This window comes from Corapipo altera, unplaced genomic scaffold (genome assembly GCF_003945725.1).
Source record: "Corapipo altera isolate COAL_440 unplaced genomic scaffold, ASM394572v1 57, whole genome shotgun sequence".
Taxonomy (NCBI): Eukaryota; Metazoa; Chordata; class Aves; order Passeriformes; family Pipridae; genus Corapipo; species Corapipo altera.
This window is the reverse complement of record NW_020884905.1, coordinates 1,206,356-1,222,495: the sequence shown is the minus strand read 5'-3', so window position 1 is coordinate 1,222,495 and position 16,140 is coordinate 1,206,356. Positions and strand designations below refer to the sequence as shown.

Here is a 16,140-nt window from a genome sequence, read left to right as displayed (position 1 = left end):
TGTGTTGATTTTTTTACATCAATCCCTTACATGTCACATATGTGGCTGTGTGTGACTTCCCAACCAAAATCTAAGCACTCTGAGGGATAGACTTGAAACTGTTATAGGACCCCTCTCCTTTTCAAGTAGAAGGAGGGAGAAACTCTGGAACAGAATTGTCACGTATTTGGTGTGATACATTAAGACTTGTAACAAATTACTGATAATAGCAACGACTGCAAACATCCTAGACCCACTTGACCCACACTTTGTATCATTAGACGGAGTCTACTTGCCCTTGTCTCACCATGAGTACCTCTGTTGGCCCCTGAGTAGGGCTGTGCCTCGGGAAGTTCTAAATTCCTTAAAAGTCGCATTATGATGAGACGAGGGTGCTTATCTTAAGGCTAAGAGTTTAACTTAAGGCTACTCGATCTTAAGCGGTGAGAGATTTACATCCCTTTGTTTACACGGTGGGAGCTGCAATCTGTACCTCAGGAGTGAGGTTCCACTGTTGCTAGGGACGGGGAGGATGCTCCATGTGTAGCTGACGTTTTGGGGGAAACAGGGATGTCGCAGGAGCTGAGATGGAGATAAACAGCAAGAGGGTTGAGAGATGGAAGACTAAGTGAAAAAGAACATAGAGAAAAGACTGATATGTGGATACGACCATGGAGAGCTGTGTCTGGTGGTGTTAATGCAGCAGTACAGGATGTGGACAGTTGTTGCTCTGTTTAGCACTGCAAGATATCAGCAGAGAAGGCATTTATAAGCCACGTGAAACCTAATAGTGCTCTAGTACACGTTTCTTCTCCGCTTATGGGCGTGCTGCCGTGGGAAAGCCGATCCTTATTATCTGAGGTAAATCAAAACCTGGAATGACCCTCCCATTTGAAGGTGCTGGAGCTTTCATAAACTAAGTTTAAATCTTGATAGTAGGGAAACAGAATGTCTCCGGGTTGGATTTTTAGGATTAATTATATGTGTGGCCGTGTGCTTTGGCTCTAGAAATGCCAGCTATGTCCAGCACGAGCCGCCCTCCGTCGATCCTCTCCCCGGCAGCCCCCGCGGGTTCGGCTCGCTTGATGGGGACGGGGGCGCGCCGGGGGGCGATGCTGGGAGGGGGCGATGCCGGGAAGGGCGTTTGAGAACCTGCGGCTCCCGCGGGGCCGCGGCGGAGCGCGAGCGCGGTGCGCGCCGGCGTGTCCCGGTGCGCGAGGCCGGGCGCTGTCTGCGGCTCCCGTTCCCCAGGCCCGGTTTCCCGATCCAGCCCCGCCCTTCCCGGCGCGGGCGGGGCGGGGGCCACGCTCACGTGACGGCTCGCGGCCAATGGCGCGATCGCGTGATGCGCGGCGCGGGCTGCGCGCGCGGCGGGGGCAGCGCAAGATGGCGGCGGGCGCGTGAGCGGCGGCGGCGGCGGCGGCGGCCGGGACGGAGGGAGCCGAGGCCCGAAGGGACCGGGAGGGGCCGGCGGGGCTGCCGCGGGTGCCGCCCCCCGGGGGCGATGGTAAAATGACCCAGGCGGGCAAGAAGAAGAAGCGCGCCGTGAACCGCAGCATCATGCTGGCCAAGAAGATCATTATTAAAGACGGCGGGACGGTGAGGCCGGGGCACAGCTGGAGAGGCCGGGGAGCCCCGGGCAGCGCGGCGGGGTGGGGGCGGCATCGGGCGGGCAGGGCCCGGTGGGCCCACAGGTTTCGGCAGCCGCGCTGGTGGCGGTGCCCCAGCACCTCCTAGGCCCGGGCTGGCTGGTCCGGCCCGTAGGGGCTGTTCCCGGGCGCGGGACGGGGTTGGGGCGCAGGAGCGAGTGCGGCCCCAGCCGCTGGGCCCCGGCCCGGCGGGGCGTTACGGCCGCCCCGGGGTGCGGGGCGTGTCCAGACCCGCCTCGCCCTGGCCGCGATTCGGAGCGGGACCGCGCAAGGCGGGGGTGCCGCCGGCAGGATCGCCGTGCCCGTGGGCCGGGACAGAACGGGCCAGCGAGGGGGACACGCTCCAGCACCTGAGAAGTCCCACAAAGGGCACCTGGAAGAAGGATTTTGCAGTTCCTCACGCTGTCTTGCTTCCTCTTGAATACATAAATTTTAAAAAGAAGGGAAGTTGTTAAGTGTTTTTGGCTGTTGGAGCTTGGGGTTTGTTTGAATTTGTGTTTTGGGGGTTTTTTGTTTTTTGGGTTTTTTTTAATTGATGGGTGGCATGACTATCGGTGTATCGTTGCCTCTGGATTTTTTCCACTGTGTAACATTATGCAGCTTCCGTGTGCTCTCTTCTAAATACAGTGTCATAATTTCACATAAGAGACATCTTGACAGGCTAGGTTGCTGATACCCCTTCAGTTTGTCTTTTTGGAACAACAGTGGAGGAAAGGGAGGTTTCAGAGTCACCATACTTGTTCGTCGAAGTGGTGGCCATCTGTCTGGTTTACTTCAGTGTTAAGAAGCAAAACTAATTCCATTGATGGCTGTTGGTGTTTTCCAGGACACGTTTTCCCTTTCTTTGTAAAGATGGAAATTAATGAGATTACTTTGTACAAATGTTAAATGCAAGTATTTTAGTATGAATAGTAGAAGCAGAGTAAATGCTGTTACTCAGGGGACATGGTGCTTCATCATTTCTCTCTGGAGTAATCATTGGTTAAGATACAATATACTTCCAAATGTCCTTTGCCTCTCAACTTTAACTTTCTTTTGCTAGAGGAGAGGAGAAAGGATGTTACAATTAACTGCATTTAGTGATATTTGTAGTGCAGCATTGGGTGGCTCCCACCAGTTCCAAAAGCAGAATGCAAACTTGCGTTAGTTCTGTATGATTTTCAGTTTTTTAAAACAGTGGAAACATGGGCCATAAACACTAGATGAAAGTATGTAGATTGTTGGTAGGTAAGAAATTTCAGCTTGTGATACTTTCTGCTTTCAAATAAATGTTTTGGAATTTATTTGTTTTATATACATTTTTAAAGTTAAGAGGTCTGGTATAGCAGAGTATTCTTTATAATGACAGCAAAAACTTTATGCATGGATTTTTTTTTAATGTTTGCTGTTAGTTAGCCTTCAGTGCTCTGTCGTCAGCTCCTTTGTTACCCAGCACATTGTGTGACACTGTGGGAAACAGGTACATGAAAATGTCCCCCATGTCTTGAATGTCTCCCACTGGCAAACCAGTAATTAATCAAGTATCTTCATGTACAGTTTCCAGACTGATTGGTTTATTTTGAAACTATTTGACATCAAAGAAAACTGTGCGAGCCACCAAGAATATACAGCTGGTTAATGAGGCAGTGGCATAGACAAAAAGAGTTTCTGATGGGGAACCTCAGTCAAACCTAATGTAATTGTCACTGGTTCTGATGTGGAAAGGACATCTTCTCTCTACCAGGAAAAAGGGCATTCCTAGAGCACTGTTTTGTGCCACAGATTTAGCTGGATGTAAATACACTTTGCTGTGGGTACCTGGTTGCAGAGAAGGGTTGCTGTTACTCTTGATTGGACATCTTGGTTCCAGCCTGTTCACACGAGGACTCCATATCTTTTATCTCATATCAGTGCCATCTGATTTGGTTGCACTTGGGTCATTACATTACATGTCAGCCCATTTACAAAGCACAGGGGTCAGGTTGGTAGAGTAGGACAGGGCTGAACACCCAGTGCCTGCACTGTACATGTTGGGGTAGGAGGGTACGTCAGATTGGTGCTGAAATCTTGTGGACTGAATGCACATGAATTATATTAATGCACTGCCATTTATCTGCTTATTAATATCCTTCCCTTTCTCTTTCACCTCAGGAGCATTTTTGCTACTTTATAGTTGCAGCCACCTTTAAAAATGGCTATGGGGGGATGATCTAAATGTCACTAAACTACTTTTTTTTTTTTTTAATAGTACCTGTGGCAAGAGACCACTAGCAATAAGAAAGCAAGGAAATTTAACCCTAGTGATCTAAATGTCACCTCTGTTTGTTTCTGCCGCTGCGTAGGAAACATCTGTTGCTGTTGCTTACAGCTGGATGACATGGCAGAGGGCAGCAGTCACCTGCCTGTGTGTCTCTGAAGTCACCAGCGGCTCAGCTGTGCAGAACAGCCCCTGGTTTCGTTCTGCTGTTTGGGTCTGTGCGTGTGGTCTGTGAGGAGCTGCCCAGAACGGGACGAGGCAGCACGGGGACAGATGGCCCATGAGCTCGTGTTTGCTGTGAATAGAGGTGCTCTTGACCCCTGTGCTTGGAGGGATGGGGATGGTTTGTGACACCCACCTCGCCATCTGTCATACCTTGGGGGGTCACAAGCCAGTAACATGACAGGAATCCAGGGGCTATGGGAATCAACCTGATTTTCTGATTTTATGACATCGAGCCAAACAGGTAATGATGATACTTAGTTTGTGCAGAGCTGGATAAATTTTTAACCCAAAGCTAAAATAAGGATTGTGGGTGGAAAGGGAAAGGAATTGTGGGAAGAGAAGATAATTATAGCCACTTTCTGTACCTAAAAAGACTGTTAATGTACCTCCTTAGGAGAGTAGGATGAAGAAATAGCAGGAATATCTGTATGGTATGTCTGTATTTACTGAAGAGGGCTTCAGAAAGAAAAATAACACAATTCTCTGGTACTTTTGTAACTCACCTTTTACATATTGATATGGTTACTTTTAAAAATTGTGATCTTTTTTAGCAAGAGGGATGAGTAGCCAGTGAGGTTTTCTGTATTTATTTCCTATGTTTGTTCAATAAACTTTTTATTTTTTCTATATTGGAAATACTGGAATCTGGAAAGAAAAGCTAGGTATGGCTTGCATAAATCTCGTAATAAAAGAAAGACTCTAATATTACAGAACTGCAACTTGGAGTTGTATAGTATATGAGGCTGGAAGGCACCTCTGAACATCTCTGATCCAGCTACCCCACTGTCTTACCCCAGACAGGGTCAGCTGGAGCAGTTTGCTCAGGGCTGTGTCTGGTGAGGTTTGGGGGATGGAGGCTCCACACTTCACTGAGCAGCCTGTTTCAGGGGGTCCTTGTTCAAGGTTTAAGTAGAATTTCTTGTATTTCACTGTGTGCCTCCGGTCCTGTTACTGACACCTCTGAGACGTTTCTGGCTCTTGTCTTTGCTCCCTCCCGTCAACTACTTACACACATTGATAAGATCCCAGTGAGCCTTCTTGGGAAGCAGCCGAGGTCTTTAGGCTGTGTGTGCTCAGTGTAATGTCAGGTCTGATCACATCAGTACCACTCGTAGTAACTTACTTACAAAGCTGGGAGAGTACATGTTAAGGCAGCACTTCTGAGTTTAAAGAATGCGTATGAGATTTCTGATGAGTTATTCATAGTGCCTTCACATGAAAATAATTAGTGAACCATATCCTTAATTTGCAAATGTTGCACTGTGGCATGTTGTTTGACAGCATTGAGAGGCTACAAGATGAGCAGGTTGTCCCACCCATGCTCCTTTTGTTCTTCTCAAAAGCTACTTCTGATTCTACTAAATCACTGAAGAATTTGAAGTTCCTTATGTCAAATCTTTCATCTGTATCTCTTCCTGCATTTGAACACCCTGTAATTCACAGGCCTGCACTCACTATTTAGGAGCACTATTCAGTGCTGTTCCTGAGATTTGCTTCTGGTGTTTGTTATTTTGGTTTCTTTCCTGATTTAGAGCTATCAAAGTTTTGTAGCAGTGATGCCTTTTAGTAACAGAAGTGCTATAGAGCTGTTTGATAGACCAGGTAATTAGATTTTGGGATAGCTGAGTGTAAACACTACTATGTTTTGGAATCGTGAAAACTTGATTCCATGTGGCACTGTGTAAACCTCAGCAATTTTCTCAAGGAGAATAAACTGATCTTCTAAAGAAGAGTCTGGTTTCCCTGTAGCATCCTTATTTACCAGACTGGCAGTATAAGTGGTTAATATTTAGAGATGGCAGTGGAGGATTCTGCAGAATCCTTCAAATTAAGACACTTGAGGACATTATCACCAAGGGGTTAAAAGAAGGAATTTCACCAGTTAGCTGGAGTAACTGTATTCCCAAGTTTTGAGTCCTGTTTAATTGTTAATCCTTCTATTTTTAGTGTTCAAATGCATTTCTCACTACTCTGATAGATGGTTAGATGTTTTTATCACCTCTCTTTTCTCTTGTTTTAGCCTCAAGGAATAGGCTCACCTAGTGTCTACCATGCCGTTATTGTAATCTTCTTGGAGTTTTTTGCTTGGGGACTCCTGACAGCTCCCACTCTGGTGGTAAGTGATTCTCTGGAGCTTTTTCTCACTGTACAGGACATGGGGCAATCACTACAAAGGCACTTGGCATCTTCTGAATTAAGTGAAAATTACGTATCACTGAGCTGCTCTGTTGTGCAAGTAAAAAGTTCTGTATTTTTAGATGGTATCAAAAATTTCAAATTCTTTCATTAAAGCAGGGTAATGGTGTAGCATAGCTGTTTACGTGCAAGTCTGCTAACACTCAAGCTTACACGTAAGTATTTTCTGATTGCAGTCAATAAGACAGCAATGCAGTTATCTTTCCTTTCAAGTTGCCACAAAAAGTTGGCACATTACAAATATAAAGACAAAAATACTTCAAATTTGGTAACATTATGCAAGCATGTGTATGTGTGTAGGTAGGGAGATCTTTGCTCACCTGGCTGTGTTTTAAACAGAAGCTTCAGAGCACAGACCCTGTTGCACCAGTCAGAGCTTCCCTGTGATTAGTGAGACAGTCATACCAACATGTTTGTACCAAATAGTTTTGTCATGTAGTTGGTTGCTTTTAATTTGGATTTAATCTGTGAGTGACACATGCTGACAAATTAAAAGGAGCGAAGGCTTAAAAATCTTCAAGCAGGCTCCACCTAAAATGCAGTCTTGGTGCAGCTCTGAAAGCTGATGTTAACCATGAGCAGTGTCCTGGGTATAGATGGCACATTGGTTACTGAAGGGAATCCCTCTCACTGACACCAGTCCCACTGAGAGACCTGCATTTCTGGGCTCTGCTCACCGAGCTGGGAGGCACTTCAGAATGTGAGGTGATGTCTCCTCCCTCTCTCCCCAGTTCCCAACAGATGGCACAGTACCATGTGAAAAGTGTGGTCTGAGATGATTTTCTAAGTTCTCTGTGGTCTATTTAGATTTCAGACATTGAAGTCCCAAATTACCTTCCATGCAAATTAGAGATGAAATACATTATTTGTGGTTTGTCTTTTCCTTCTTCTGTATTCTGTGAAAATAAAAAAGTTCTGTGCATCATAAAGTTGGATGTATCATGAGCAATATTTGTAGCTACTATTGTGTAAATGACAGTGTTCATATTTCTTCTCCAGGTTTTGCATGAAACCTTCCCAAAACATACATTTCTAATGAATGGTCTAATTCAAGGAGTAAAGGTAAGCTGACAGAAGTTAATCACAAGTACAGTTTAAAGTGAATGGTGGGATGAATATAGAAATGAATGCCAATTGGGTGAAATATTCAAGAGGTTTTTCAATATGGCTTTTGCAGTATAACTAAAACAGGGGAGTAAATTACTTGTAACAAGGCAAATATACATCACTTCGCTTCTAGTAAGGTATTGCTTGGTCTGTATCTGCTGTTTGGGTTCAGCAAATAAAAAAGGTAGTTGACTAATCCCAGATGATGCATATGGTGGTAAAAGTTGATAATTTTTTACTTGGAGCTTGTTGCTCCAGTAGGGTATTTTCAATTACTTAGGTTTATGTGAATTCTAAATAGATAAGATTATAAAACACAGTTATTAAAACTGCTAGTATGACTGGATGATCTGTGTTTTGAATTTTATGTAGTTCTGGGGTAACAGATCTCAAATTTTATGTAACCAGACATGGGATAGAAGATCAGTGATGCTTAGTCACACTGCCTTTGATGCATTGCACTGTAGTCGTTGACTTGAATCAAAATAGAGCTCAGGCCGCTCTCAGATGTGGTGTGGTCAGCTGTCACAATTCTAACCACTCAGTTCTAACTTAAAATGTTTTGTTCATTTAGGGCTTATTGTCGTTTCTCAGTGCCCCACTCATAGGTGCCCTGTCTGATGTGTGGGGACGAAAGTCCTTCCTGCTGCTAACAGTGTTTTTCACCTGTGCACCAATACCACTAATGAAGATCAGCCCATGGTTAGTAAATTCTTTCACAGTAGGTTGGCTCTTTCTTGTTAGGGCTGCATCTAATGCATATGTTTGTAGCATTGTCAATAAATGTTATTTATGGTTCATGGGAGGTTGAGGCTTTTGTATTACTTCCATGCAAAGTTGGGGGAACAGTCAAACTGAAGCAGCTGCCATGAGGCCAAACACCTTGGTCAGAATTTTAACAGCTGCTGGCTTTGATCTGTGTGCTGTGAGCCCTAGTCCTGCTCCAGCACATGTACAAACACTGGGAGAACGCTCTCCAGTAAACTGGGCAGGTCTGTAGTGTGGTCACAGTACTCAAATACTAACTGGCTGTGTGGAAATCAGAATCTGACCTTATGTGAGTATGAAGTAACCATTTGTAACATAAAATGTTGCTGCAGTTTTATCCTTTTGTTTCTCAAATTTTAAAATCCACCACCTTTCATGCTGTGTGCAAGTTAGTAACCTCCTAACTGGCTGGAACATCCGCCAGGCAGGCATGAACTCAGGATGTGGCAGCAGCAGCAGCACAGCCTGCACTGATGTGGGGCAGCACCAGCTGTTCAGGGAGCTCTGTCAGCTTTTCCCACTTTCTCCCTGGTCACACAGGTTGTTTGTCCCTCTTTGTAAGGAGCTTGTTTCTAAGTGTAGATTAAGGTTTCAAATGCCAAATGCTAGTGTCTGTAGCATAAAGATATACATAATGTTGAGGCCTTTCCACGACCAGATTCTCAAAATACTGAAGTCCCTAATTCACTTTGGGTCATAAATCAGTTGAATTTGTTAGTTGAACACCTCATTTCCCAGTAGTACTTAATCACAGCAGCACTTTGTGTGTGTTACAAAAGCATGCCGTTTGTACTCGGTACACTGAGGAGTTACACGACTCTATCGAGACACATTCACATTAGCTCTATCCAGGATTATCTCAATAAATTGTCAGGATAAGTTGGACAGAGTGATTTACTGTTGAACTGCACTTGGATTGAATAGACCTTCTGTTTCTATTTGGCTGTTCTAACGTTTTTATCATGTTTTAGGTGGTACTTCGCTGTTATCTCCGTGTCTGGAGTTTTTGCAGTGACATTTTCTGTAGTTTTTGCATATGTAGCAGACATAACCCAAGAACATGAGAGAAGCATGGCCTATGGTTTGGTAGGTATTATTTTGGCTATTTTCCTGTGTTATGCAGTACTAAACCCTTCAGTCTGTAGCGCTTTTCAGAGCTGCCTGTTTGTTTCTTCTGTGGCGAGTTGATTTTAGTTTGGAGTCAGGTTTTTCCACTTAATTGTTCCTGTCATCCAGTCTTGTATATTTGGAATATTTTGCTTCTAAATTAAATACAGCTCATTTCTTCCCAGAGATATCGGCAGACTCCAGAGTTAATTAAACCCAGTTATGTCAGTACATGCAAGAGTGCTGCGAGCCTCACATTGCTGTCCAGTTATCAGAAAAGGGTTTTCTTGAAAACCTGTGATTTTCTGAAACACAGAGCTGCTACCACATAGGGACAGTAAAAAGGCTACTTTTAATCACTGCCTGATTAAAATGGTTAGGCCTCTGAAGATGAGGAGGTGTGGGTAATAACACTGCTGACTTGTGTCACTGAAGTCTTACCAGCTGTGCTTTGTTCCAGGTTTCAGCAACTTTTGCGGCAAGTTTAGTCACCAGCCCTGCTATCGGTGCCTACCTTGGTCGAGTGTACGGAGACAGCCTGGTTGTGGTCCTGGCTACAGCAATAGCCTTGTTGGACATTTGTTTCATCCTTGTTGCTGTACCAGAATCGCTGCCAGAGAAGATGAGGCCAGCATCCTGGGGAGCACCCATTTCGTGGGAGCAGGCTGACCCTTTTGCAGTAAGCTACTTAAATAGGGAATATTTTCTTATTTGGAGATGTTGAGCTTCAGAGAAAGGGAAGAGGCTGAATTTACTGTGTTTCAAGCCTAAAAACAAAGCCTTTCTTTTTTAAATTTGACCTTGTTCCACTGTTAATACTTTTGCCAGCAATCCTGCTAAACGTGCAGGGAATGCTCTGGTGGTACCACATAACAGCTTCATTGTCGGGCTTTTCAGATCCCAGCTAGGGACAATTTCTGAAAAAGGAGATTGAATGTTTTGTAATGTTTTATACTTTTTTCTTGCCACAGTCACTGAAGAAAGTCGGCCAGGACTCCATTGTGCTGCTAATCTGCATAACAGTCTTTCTTTCCTACCTCCCAGAGGCAGGTCAATATTCCAGCTTCTTCCTATACCTCAGACAGGTAATGTAATGTTTTGGTATGGATTTGAACAAAAGTAAATACACAGAATTTAGGAAAGTTTTCAGAATTGCTGAGTTAGTATGAAAGGTGTAGATAACTAGTATAATTTAAAAGTTTCCAGCAGCTGATTTAAGTCCTCTTGCTGTTCTGTTTTTCTCTCTTTATAGAAAGACATGAGCTCTAAAACAATTTCTTGTATTTTGTAGTTATTTTCATTATTCTTGGACTACAAGGTTCAATATGTTAAAACTGGTTTTATTTTTTGAGAGAACTATTTAATTGTTTTCAATTTATGCTCCTTTATTTTTGTATACTTGCTTTATGTAATAAAAAATCTCCTAACCCCACGACTTAGATTTTCTAAGTTAAGGAGGAGCTGAGTAATACTGGTCTTCTGTGTTGTGTGTTTTCTCACTGTGTTTGTGACATCCTGATACATGGTTTATGATTAGTAATCAAATTGCCTTTTTTTAATATAGATAATGGGATTTTCATCTGAAAGTGTTGCAGCATTTATAGCAGTCCTTGGGATTCTTTCCATTATTGCACAGGTCAGTTATTGCTCTGTGTGTCATTGATTTGCTAAGTTCAAAAGAATGAAGCACTGTGGAGAACTTTGGGAACACTGTGGTTCCATAACTGTCACTCACCTTTTCTATAGCTGGTCTTTTCCAAATCTCTAACTATTGATTAACACTCTATAATAGATGAAAAAGTACTTGACAACCAGGGTTTAGCTCATTAATATCTGATATGTATTGTGTTGGGAAAACTAAATCTTTTGTGCATCAAAGAAGGCGTGATGGTTTGGTTATATTACTTGCTAAATAATTGCTATTTTTTGGGTAGAGGCAACTACTGCTTCTGGAGAATTTTACTCTAAAACCTTTATTTGCATATATTTGTCATTGAGAATAAAATGTTTTCAGGGGTTTTGTTGTGTTTTTAATTAATTAACTCATCAACTCATCTGTGTTTAACATTTAGAATAAAATGTTATTTTTCTGATTTTATTTTTGTCACTTTTTCCCCTGTTAGACAATAGTTTTGAGCTTACTTATGCGGTCCATTGGAAATAAAAATACCATCCTACTGGGCCTAGGATTTCAAATACTGCAGCTTGCGTGGTACGGCTTTGGATCAGAACCATGGTAAGTACATTGCATTTCAGTCTCTGCATGGTACAGTATTTGTCTGCATTTTACCCGTTATCCAAGGGAGACAGCCGAGTGTGTGTGAGGTATAGCCAGCATTTATGTGCTCCCAGCAGAGCTCCAGCCCCGCCAGGCAGTGATCCCAGTGTGTGTTTTGCAGGATGATGTGGGCAGCCGGTGCCGTGGCAGCCATGTCCAGCATTACTTTCCCAGCTGTCAGTGCCCTGGTTTCACGGACTGCTGATGCCGACCAGCAGGGTAGGTTTTTTTCCTGGATCTTGGAATTCTAGTCACAGAATACTGTGCAGACAGAAACACTGGGGTCTCGTCGTGCTGCTCGTTGGGCAGCCTCCTGAGCACAGGGCACCACGTGTTAAATCCACATGGCTTGGAGGGTGCAGAGTGTGTCTATCTCGTACTTGTGGCACAGAGCGAAAACCTTCATCAGGTCCCAGCAGTAGCAAAATATTCAGCAGACTTAATGCACTGTTCCTTTTCCTCACTGTTGCATGCAGTGCTTTCTCTCTCGTGTGAGACTGTGACAGCAGGGATATTGTCTATCTCCTGGCCTCTGAATGAGCTCAGCATGGCAAGTACTGCTGTGTGCTAGAGGCAGATGGAAAAACCACTCGAATGTACCATGACAAGCTTTTTGCACCCCTTGTTTATTGCTACACATAGTGCAACAGCATTTAGAGCTTTCCTGCTTGCATCAGTTTGAAGGGGAAGTCTTACTGATTGATTAGAAATAGTTAATTATATATGTATAAATACAGATAGATGAGAACAGGGTATTTTGCTTTTCCCAGGTGTTGTTCAAGGGATGATAACAGGCATTCGAGGACTGTGTAATGGTTTGGGACCAGCACTTTATGGTTTTATATTCTATATATTTCACGTTGAATTGAATGAACTGCCCATGCCTGAATCACCATCAGGAGGTAGTGTGGTTGCACAATACCATTTACAACAGGTATGTTTCTTTTTTTTACTTACTGCTTCCAAAAAAAAGAAGTTAGGAAGGGATCACGTGCCCATCAGTTCTTGAGTTTGATGCTGTGTGACGTTCAGTTACAATAACTGTAAGTGAAGGGTGTAGAAAGACGTTCTTGAGTCTGTCTTGGGCAGGGTTGTTGGTCTGTTTGTTTAACAGATGTATTGGTTTAGTTTAATTTTCCAGTAGATACAGCTGATAGTCATAGACAACTGTGACCCTTGTGAGCAGAACACTTAGAGGGAAGGATGGACTGATACCAACAGTGTACCAGTAGTGCATGTTTTGGTTTTGTTGTCCTTTAACCAACCTCTCTATTTTTTTTAGTTTCTAATAGATACTAATTTGTTTAGGAAACTCAGCAGGAAGAACTTGCCCTAGCAAAGGACGATGGCAGGCGTTAATAAGAATCATGTGCTCCCTTGTCCTAAATGTTAGGATGTAACATTGTTTTCACATTATTTGTAAAAGACTCCACTGTATTGACAAGTGTATCCAGAAACAACTCTTCCCACTCCAGAAATTGGGATAATTAGCAACTGTAGTCTGTTAATGTGCATTTAAGGGCTCCTTAACAACAGTAACACCACAACATGTTGTTTTCAGAATTCCATTATTCCTGGACCCCCATTCTTATTTGGAGCGTGCTCTGTGCTGTTGGCACTACTTGTTGCCTTGTTTATTCCCGAACACACAAACCTAAACGTACGATCCAGCAACTGGAAGAAACACTGTGGCAGCCATGGCCATCCCCACAGCCCACAAGCTCCTGGTGAAGCTAAAGAACCATTACTGCAAGATACAAACGTATGACGAAAATCCAGGAAGACCTTTTGGACTCTTTTCATCAGCAGTTTGGGATACACATTCCAATTCCATCAAAATGTAATTTCTTAAGGTAATCTTAAGAAGTATCTTTCTGCATGAAATCTGTAGGAATTAAAACAGGAGCTTTCTCCAAAGATGTTGCCATTGAACTAAAAACTTACTTGCTTTTATAAACAAACTGTTACATACTCGTCTGTTGCCATGAAATACTGTTACTGCTAAACTTAACTTTACATTCTAGTTCAGAGACAAAAAGTAGAGTCCAGGCATGAGCATGTGTCCTTCTGTTTCCTTACGGTGGTGAGCTTTAATTCTAGTCACGCTACGTCTCAATGAGACATACTGGCATCTGTGTGGACCCATTCGTTTTAAAATCTTGGGTCAGTTGATTCAAAGCCTTAATGTAAATGTACTCAAGTAGGAAGAAGGTAAATTGGTATCATTTCTTTTAAAAGTCACATGGCAGGTTTTTTTAAGTTTGTACTAATACAAAAATCACATGAGCACGCTTGCTGAACAGTAAAAGTTATTTTTTATGTAAGTGCATTTACTCTTTCTATTTTTGAATAAACGGTAGTGTCAAACACTTGTTTAAATAGTAAGTGGGTGTTTTGAGCCTACAAATTTTAATATTGGCTCTAAAACTCTGCTTTCCTACGCACCGTTTATTATACCACTATATTTCTGAAGTTTGCGTAATCATAAGGACCTCAAAACTTGAAAACACAGACTGAACTATAAGCTGATAGCCTTGAATCTGTCCGTGTGCTATATAGTGGCCTTTGAGGACTGTCACAATAACCCTTTTGCATTACAGAGCTAAAGTTTTAGTCCTAAATTTTCAGGACCCTTAGTACAGAAGAGAGCTTTATATACAATTACTGATGTGAATTTCTCTAAAAGTGTATATTTTTGTGTCCAGTTGTATTATTTAAGTGTTCCTTTGTATAAATTTGTGTATAAAGTATTGTATAGGTTTAAAATGTTTTCATCTTGTGGTTATTGCTTAATGCTTTTTTACCTTTGAACATTCACCATGGTTGACCAAGAGCAGGAAAAAAGATATGTAAATATACTGTTAATAAAGTTGAATATTTTAATGAATTTTTAAATAATTGTTAACGTCTCTTAAAACCTTAGTTGAAGTGCTGTAGTGCACGTGTGTTACACTTCAGCAGATGAGCAAAGTCAGCTGGAGTACAGGTGCAGCAGGTTTTATGTGTCAGATATAAAGCAGCCTTGGAATTATCCCTGCTATCCAGCAGCACAGGCTGGCTGCAGCTGGCTCCTTGTTTCCTGGGGGAGCAAAGGCAACAGGATGGCCATAGATCCAGGCTCCAAGAAACAGGTCAGTTAGTTACACACAGCCACCCTTTCCAGTGCTGCAGGGATCAGTCGGCCCTGGCCCACTAAGCTTCTATTTTGTATTTGCTGTGAAGAGGCCTGGGAGACTGGAAAGCTGCCACCCTCTGATTGACAGCAGCTCATCTGCAGGTGGAGACAAACAGCAAGTTCAGTCACTTACACCAACGGACCCTTAGAAATGGGGCTGTAAGCACAGGGTGGCTGCCAGGGGGGAATTTGTACAGCGGGTGGGGAAAGGAAACTGCAGGACAAGGGTGGAATAAATAGTGCTGTTCTGGCACCTGCCTCATCTGGGAATTTCGGTACAATGGAGATGTTGGTTTAGTACCCTTAAAACATTAATAATCAGAGCTTTTGATAAAAAACATTTAATATTTCCATTGAAACTTACACATGACAAAACCAGTGAATATACATTAACATGGTGCTGATTTATAAACAAATGTACACATTTCACACAGCAAAACAAACCACTTAAATGTACAATCCTCAGGCTGCACTTAAATAACTAAGATAAAAAGTATGGAACATCTGTAACAGAAGTATGGAAATAATCATTTTAAGTGTACTGTGCCTGTACATGCCTACTGGTTCTGGAGGGGGACACCAAATGGCACAAAATGGGTTGTTACATGATTCAGGCATTTGAACCCAGAGAGCAGAGCAAGCTGAGTAGACTTAGAGTATCTTAACGTTCTGTGTAGTCTTACAGCTGTAAAGTACGATTTGTAAAAATAAAGTATCTTATAGATGTTGTGATACTTGTCAATAGTTACCTATTCAGATACTTCACTTTATAATGTTTTATGCATGGTGGCCTGTGGAATGTAATTCTGAGAGATTAACTAAAAAGTTAGGGGAACCAAGAGTGAGACATTTTAAGTTTAATTTTATACCATCAGTGAAATAATTTAGCATCTTTAATATTAGATATGTATGCAATTCAAATAAGCTGGTTCAAAAGTTAAGCAAGTGTTTAAAACTAAAATTAAGGGAGGATTAGTGAGGCACTTGTGCTAACTTATTAGCTTGACCATTACTAAAACTGGCAGCACAGCCCTCTTCTCCAGTGCTTTCCATTTGCCTCATCCTTTCTCTGAAAGGAGTCAAAAAATAGAAACTCACAGATATATGTTCTCACTCAGGGAATGTACATCTCACCTGTTATAAAAAAGAGCACTTTGGTGGGGTTTTAGGACCATTACAGGGTCAACAATATACTAAGAGAAAATTCTGCACAGCCCCATAACTTACTGTCAGTGTTGGTCCCACTGAGGCTGCTTAAAGCTTTATCTTCTCAGGCTCACATACCCTGAAACATCACCCCAGTCAGTCAAGATAACCTTTCTCAAAGAAAACTGTCTTATAAAATTATGTCAGTTCACAGCAATGCTCTATTAACACACTATTACAGGACACTCAAAACTTCCCCCAAATGGTTAAGAGA

General features: G+C 42.6%; 1 protein-coding gene across 1 annotated transcript; it reads left to right on the top strand.

Moving 5' to 3' along the window:
* The first annotated feature begins 1,399 nt into the window (after positions 1-1,399).
* Positions 1,400-15,305, top strand: MFSD14A (major facilitator superfamily domain containing 14A). The gene is made up of 12 exons (XM_027651461.1): positions 1,400-1,578; positions 6,110-6,205; positions 7,285-7,347; positions 7,967-8,094; positions 9,132-9,246; positions 9,728-9,946; positions 10,239-10,352; positions 10,832-10,903; positions 11,391-11,503; positions 11,667-11,764; positions 12,316-12,479; positions 13,107-15,305. The coding sequence occupies exons 1-12, from the start codon at positions 1,492-1,494 to the stop codon at positions 13,311-13,313; spliced, it is 1,476 nt and encodes a 491-aa protein (XP_027507262.1). The 5' UTR covers positions 1,400-1,491; the 3' UTR covers positions 13,314-15,305.
* The last annotated feature ends 835 nt before the right edge of the window (positions 15,306-16,140 follow it).

Bases quoted from the DNA above. Each gene is read 5' to 3' on its own strand.
- MFSD14A (XM_027651461.1), top strand. From the start codon at position 1,492: ATGACCCAGGCGGGCAAGAAGAAGAAGCGCGCCGTGAACCGCAGCATC. The intron at 9,247-9,727 runs GTAGGTATTATT...GCTTTGTTCCAG, and splicing joins GAAGCATGGCCTATGGTTTG to GTTTCAGCAACTTTTGCGGC. The intron at 10,353-10,831 runs GTAATGTAATGT...TTTTTAATATAG, and splicing joins TCTTCCTATACCTCAGACAG to ATAATGGGATTTTCATCTGA.